The 7042-nt window shown below is 40.6% G+C and overlaps 1 protein-coding gene across 3 annotated transcripts in view; it reads right to left on the bottom strand.

Annotated features, from left to right (window-relative positions):
• LOC114608956 (Fc receptor-like protein 1) overlaps nt 1-2386 on the bottom strand; it is a 15173-nt gene extending 12787 nt beyond the window's left edge. Inside the window, exon 1 of one of the 3 annotated variants that reach the window (XM_028753078.1) lies at nt 2273-2386. In XM_028753078.1, the coding sequence (XP_028608911.1) occupies nt 2273-2303 (31 nt within the window). In that variant the 5' untranslated portion in view covers nt 2304-2386. The remainder of the gene's footprint in view (nt 1-2272) is intronic. The other 2 variants (XM_028753075.1, XM_028753076.1) reach the window with 2 other exon arrangements.
• Between the last annotated feature and the right edge of the window lie 4656 nt (nt 2387-7042).

Here is a 7042-nt window from a genome sequence, read left to right as displayed (position 1 = left end):
GGGGGAGGGAGGGGGAAGAAGGGAGAGGGAGGTAGGGAGTAAGGGAAGGGAGGGGGAGGACAGAGAGGAGAGAGAAGCAGGAGAGGGCTAGGGATAGAAAGAGGGGGAGAGGAAGGGAGAGAGGAGGAGGGGGAAGGGAAGGAGGGGGAGGGAAAGGGGAGGGATGGGAGGGAGGGGCTGGAGAGAGAGGAGAGAGAAGCAGAAGAGAGGGATATGAATGGAGAGAGGGGGAGAGGGATGGGGAGAGAGGAAAGGAGGGGAGGAGAGGAGAAAGCATGAGAGATAGATAAATAGAGATAGAGATAGATAGATAGATAGATAGAGAGAGAGAGAGAGAGAGAGAGAGAGAGAGAGATTGAGAGAGACAGAGACGTTTTGGCCAGAGCAACCAGAAAAATGGTACTAACATTTCTTGAGGTAGTTTGTGGAAGAAGCAGGTAAGTTTGTTGTAGTGGTGAAATGACAGAGATCAACAAAGCTGTTTAGGATTCTTGGTAGTCACCTAGTAGCCACCTGGTAGCGACTGGCTATTAAGTATTTAAGGAATAAGTCAAAGCTTAGACTTAACGTGTCACATTAAATGACAAAGGTGTGTAAGGGTGGAGAAGAACTACAGGTGAAGTCTAGGTATCCACTCCAAGCTGCCAAACATGTTAGGGACAGATTCAACTCAACAAAGGAGCAGAAGAGAAGCAGATGTGAAACAGAAAGAAAACAGAGGAAACCAAGTTAAAACACCCTGTAGGAGTGATCATTCACCCTGTCTGCCCCCAGAGGCTACAGAGTAGGAAACGGAAATGACTTCTGGGTGAGGCGGTGTGAAGTGGTAGATGATGGAGGGAATGACTGCAAAGGAGCAGTGGGGACAAAGGTGGATCAAAGTGAGTTCACCAAAGAGGAGCCAACTGAACACTTGCCGGGGTTAAGAATGAGAGAGGACCTCACAGGACAAGATTGGGAGCTTGAAGGAATCTTTGAAATGATAGAAATGTTTCAGGCTTTGATTGACATCTGGGTGGCAGGGAAGTCTCAAGAGCTTAAGAAAGGCAGGTCTCAGAGTAACTAAAACTGAACGGTTTTTTTGTTTTTTGTTTTTTGTTTTTTGTTTTTTGTTTTTTGTTTTTTTTTTAAAGAAAGAATCGTGGAAGTGAGACAAAGTGAAGTTGTCAAGCGCAGCGTGAACCCAGCATAGAGTGAACGGAGCAAGCGCAGAGTGAAAGGAGAAAGAGAAACAGTGCAGGAGTGAGTGGGGAAACTCTCCAAGCACGCCTGTGCATGGACAGGAACAAGCTGGAATGGAGACACATTGGAGTGGAGAAGGAGGGTCTTGAATGAGCAAATGGAGACTCCTATCTTTGAGATGAGGTGTATTTCAGAGCAAGAAGAAGGCAGGCAGGTAGTTGGTTGACATGGACATAGAAAAATGGAGAATTTTCTTTTTTGCTGTTCTTTACTTCTAAAATAAAGTATTAATTAAAGTTATAAAATGGGGCCAACAAAGGATTAAGTTTGAAGAGAAACGAGAAGACCTGAAACAATGGCTCCCATGCATGAGTGGAAAAACAGGGCTGTACACGAAGAACATCTGTAATTCGGTTTCCACCTCAAGGGATGATAATATGCCAGGTGAGCCTTTGTTTAAAAAGCCACTGTTTGGACACAGCTAAAGTGTATCAGGACAGTAGGGAGAGAGGGTTGAAAGAGCATCCGCAGGCACGTTGTGGTGATGAGCTGCAGAGTCTGAGTCCCTCACGAGTAAGCATTCCGAGTGTAACGATTAAGGATGGAAGAATAATTCTGCCATTCCGATGCATGACATCAGAATGTAGCTATGAGTGTAGCTACCAGAGTGTAGCTATGGTGGAATGAGGGGGGCTGGTGATAAACACTAAAGTTCTACTGTGTGAATAAAAGGAAGTGGTATTGATAGATGAAAAAGGAACTGAGGGACCAAATTGATGCCTACACTGTGTGTGTGTGTGTGTGTGTGTGTGTGTGTGTGTGTGAGAGAGAGAGAGAGAGAGAGAGAGAGAGAGAGAGAGAGAGAGAAGCAGAGACACACACACAGAGACAGAGAGACAGAGACAGAGACACAGAAAGAGACAGAGAAACATAGAGATACAGAGAGAGACAGAAAGAGTCAGAGAGACAGAGATGACATGAACATCCCCTCCGAATCCCCAAGCATTGCCAGGCAGAAACTTAGTCATGGAATTCTCTATCCTTTTCAAGATCCCCGATAACAGACCCCACTTCAAGATGTCCAACTCACCACAGGTCAACAGCAGGAGCCAGGGTAGCATGAGGATCAGGCTGGGGATAGTAACTTGAAGGTGCCTCTCACCAAAAGAAAAAATAAAGCAAAACCAGACTACTCACAGAGGTGTCACAGATGACTGCTCTCAGCTTCTCTGAGGTTTGAGGAAGTTGGGGTCAAGAGTTAACCTTCAGCACAAGTTTACAGAAATAGAAGTACAAAGGAACAACATTGTGCCGTGTTCACTTCTTCCTCCATGAAGTCCCCCAAAAGAAAGGTGCTCCTTTGTATGGTTTGATTCAATTTCATAACTTGTGCATCAGGAGCTTCTGTGTATCAGGAGATGCGGGCTTTCTTTTTATAACTTAGATTAATATCTTATGTATTAAAATATTAATATTCATGTATCTCAGGGGTTTTCAGTAGATGATTTGGGCATTCATGAGTCTCACTGAGCTTGAGTCCTACTGAATTTCACACCAGACATCACCATCTTTGGTAAGGATTTCTATTTAAGTGTCTGATCAAACGTATCTTCTTTCTCACAGCTTCTATTGTGGTCTCTCTGTGTCTGACTCAGAGATGGAAGGGAGTATTCACAGGCTATGTTCCGTGTCTGCTTTTGTTGCATATTCTGATTTATATAGGGTCCAGCTATTCATATAAGTATTTTCCCATGTTTAAAATTTCAGTGTCCCAATAAATGAACATGAGTCACTTTTTTAAAAGTCATAGGAAGTCATAAAGTGGGATAGGTTTGTAATAAAATGGAGGACCTGAGTATGCACCATTTATCCTCTGTGTGCTGGAAAAGGCTCACTGTCATCACTAACTTTGGTATTTGTGCAACACCCTTTCTCCCCTTACCCTCATCAGGGGTAGGTAATTCCTGCCATTGTTTTCTTTAGCATCTGTGTCCCCCTTTCTCTGTCACCCAAAGCTTGTATGTGATTCTCATTATGGATTAAAGGGAATAAACTATTTTATTTTTCATGTTCCTTGAATCTTTTATCATCTAAGATTAAGAATAACCAGGCAGGACAAAGGGGCTGAAGAGATACAAAGTCAACTAACCTGGGCCCATGGGGGCTCACAGAGACTGAACCACCAACCAAAGAGCATGTAGGGGCTGGACCTAGGCTTCCCACACATTTGTAGTAGACATGCAGCTTAGTCTTCATGTGGGTCCCCTAACAACTGGAGCAGGGACTGTCTCTGACTCTGCTGCCTGCTATTGGATCCCCTTGCCCTAGTTGGACTGCCTGGTTGGACCTCAGTGGGAGAAGTGCTTAGTCCTGCTGAGACTAGATGTTCCAGGGTGGGATGGTACCCAAGGGAGGCTTCCCCTTCGGTGAGGAGAAGGGGGAGGGGTAAAGGGTGGAGAGATTTGTAAGTGCAGGATTTGGAGAAGATGGAGGGGGCTGTGGTTGGGGTTTAATGCAAATTTAAAAATAAATTATGAAAAAAATAAAGAATTACCAGGCAGTCCATGAAGCCTGAGTTGTTATGGAAGATTGAAAAGTCCATCTATGTTTGAGTACTAAGTCCAAAGAGAAGAATTGGGAAAAGAAGCAAGTGGCGGTGGACACACTCAACTTTAGGAAAAAGAGACCAGCAATGACAATCCAGAGAAATGTCTGGACACCAGACAGTTAAGCCAGCAAGTGTGACTATGGCTTGGGAAAGCCATGTGAAGATATATGCCAAATTTAAACTTTCAGGGCCAACACAAAGGCTGCTGCTCCTTGAAATGCAGAGGCCAGAAGTCCAGGAGTCAGTGCAGAGGCCAGAGTCCATGAGTCAGTGCAGAGGCCCGAGTCCAGGAGTCAGGAGGGAGCGGCTTCTGAGACAGTTTCACATCTGTTTTCCTGTGTGTCCTGCTCCAGAGCTATTTTATTTCTTCAGATTAAAATATCCTTCCACACCACTCCATAGATTTAATGGTTCTTTAAAAATTCTGTCCATTGGAATACAATTAGCATAAACTAGAATGAATTCATCATAAGATGATGTCGGAGAAAGCTGAGTGTCCTGTGCTTGTAAGACTTTCAGTGTTTTCTGTCTTACAGTGTCTCTTCATATCATTTTCCTGTTTATAACCGGAGCTATTTTTCCTATTACTGAGTTGAGATATAGTCAGAGAACTATAGATGGTTAGCAGTTTACACTAGTTTATGAATTTAATTTTTATTTCTTATTAATGCATTTCAAAGAGAATTTTCTGATTTTAGTGAGGTCAAGTTTATGCATTTTATTTTATTATTTATGTCATTTTTGTTGTGTCTATGAAATCCTCTCCTTCAGGCAAGAAAAGTTTGTAGATAATTAACAACATAGTTTTGTGACCTTTGACGTTCTTTAACATTTCTCCTTAATATTATGCATTCCTCAGTGTGTAGGTGGTTTACGTTTCTGTTAAATATATCCTTAGGTCTTTCATATTTGATTATATTATAAATATTCAATTTTAATTGTTGCTTTATATATAAATACAATTAATTTTGTATATGGAAATCTTGCTAGTTGAAGTTCTTTTTTTGGTAGAGTCCATCTCGATTTTTACATTTGGTCCTAGCTGTGAATAAAAACATCCTAATCTTTTTCCAGTTTGTATACTTGTTTTTCCTTTTCCTGTTGGTTATACTAGCTAAGACTTCCAACATGTAGAGAAAAATTAGGATGGTCCACTTCAAAACAATCTTAATAAGAAAAAGACAAGTTACGGATGAGCAGCCTGCATCTTCTTGCTGAAGGCTTCCTGACCAACCCTACTCAAATCAGAAGTTTACCTTACAGTTAAAAAACAAGTCACAGGCAGCCTTCGTAGGTGACTGCGCCTGTGCTCCTGGTATATTGGGGAAAAGGAAGCAAGTAAAATTAATTCTTCTCAGTAAATCTTACTTATCGTTTCTCAAAATAACCTTTGCTGTAAGGGATCTGTGATTTTTTTTCTCCTATACTCTTACTCAGGGTGGACTCCTACTTTCCCACTTGGCCTTCTCTCCTTTCTCCATATTTATTCAACATAGACTTGAAGTCTTAGCTAAAGTAAAAGGAGATGAAGGGGGACACAAATGGAAAGGAAAAAGTCCAAGTATCTTTACTTAGAGATGGTATTTTATATATAAAAGAAAAAACAAGAAATTTATAAAGCTAATAAACACTTTCAATAAAGTAGTCAGATATGAAATTAACACAGAAAAATAAGTAACCCTCCTATAGACAAATGACCACTTGACTGAGAAAGAAATCAGAGAAACAGTACATTCCATAATATCTCAAAAAACATATTTTGAGATAACTCTTACCAAGCAAGTAAAAGACTTGTATAATAAAAACTTTTTATAATAAAGACATTTAAGAAAGAAATTGAAGAAGACACCAAAAGATGGAAAGCTTTCCCACACTCATGGATCAGCAAGGTTAGCATAGTGAAAACGCCCATCCTGCCAAAAGCAATTTAAAAATTCAATGCAATTGCCATAAATACGATTCTTCACAAAAATCGTAAACAAAACAAAACAATTCTCAGCTTCATGTGGATATACACACAAAAAACTAGGATAGCTAGAACAACCTTGAATAATAATAATAATAATAATAATTATAATAAAATGCTGGAGGTACCATCATCCCAGATATGAAAGTATTAGTGCAAATTAGTAATAAAAACAGCACGGTAGTTGCATAAAAATGGACATGATGTTCAATGGAATTGAATCTGAGATTAAAACTTAAGTCCACACACCTAAGGGTATTTGATTTTTGCCTAAGAAGCCAAAAGTACATACTGGAGAAAAGACAGCATTTCAACAAATGGGGCTGATCAAACTGAATGGGTGCCAGTAAAATAATGCAAATCACACAAATTCCAACTCCAATGGACCAAGGACCTCAACATAAAACCAGATACCTGACTCTGATGGATAAAAAAGTGTTCAACAGGCTTGAACTCATTGGCACAGGGAAAGAGTTTCTGAACAGGACGCCTATAACATAGGCACTCAGGTCAACAATTAATAAATGGGATCTTATGAAATTTAAGAGCTTTTATATGGCAAAAGACACTGTCATTCAGTCAAAGCTGCAGGCTACAGGATGGGAAAAGATCGTCACCAATTAGACATCCAAAAGAGGGTTAGTATTTGAAATGTATGCAGAATCAAAAAGTACTGGACATAAAGAAATCAAACAACACAGTTAAAAATGGGGGACAGAACTAAGCAGAGTTCTCAAAGGATGAAACATGAATGACTGACAAGCATGTAAAGAAATAGTCAATGCCCTTGGTCACCAGGTAAATGCAAATCAGAACTGCTTTGAGATTTCACCTGACCACAGTCAGAATGGCCAAGATCAATAAAAGGAATGACAGCTCATGCTGATGAGGGCATGGGGAAAAGGGAACACTTATCCATTGCTGGTGGGAGTGCAAACTTGCACAACCACTATGGAAATCTGTATGGTGGTTCCTCAGGAAGTTGGGGATAGATTTATCTCAAGATCCAGCTACACTACTCTTGGGCATATACCCAAAGGACTCTACATCATGCTATAGAGACACTCATTCACCACATTCATTGCTGCTTTATTCAAAATAGCCAGAAATTGTTAACAGTGTAAATGTTCATCAACTGATGAATGAGGAAACTGTGCTACAAATATACAATGAAATATTATTCAGCTGTTAAGAAAGAAATTATAAAATTAGCAAAAAGAAGAAGAAGAAGAAGAAGAAGAGGGAGAGGGAGAGGGAGAGGGAGAGGGAGAGGGAGAGGGAGATCC

The sequence above is a fragment of the Grammomys surdaster genome, unplaced genomic scaffold (genome assembly GCF_004785775.1).
Source record: "Grammomys surdaster isolate TR1022 unplaced genomic scaffold, NIH_TR_1.0 125946, whole genome shotgun sequence".
NCBI classification, from domain to species: Eukaryota; Metazoa; Chordata; class Mammalia; order Rodentia; family Muridae; genus Grammomys; species Grammomys surdaster.
This window is presented reverse-complemented; position numbering and strand designations above follow the sequence as displayed.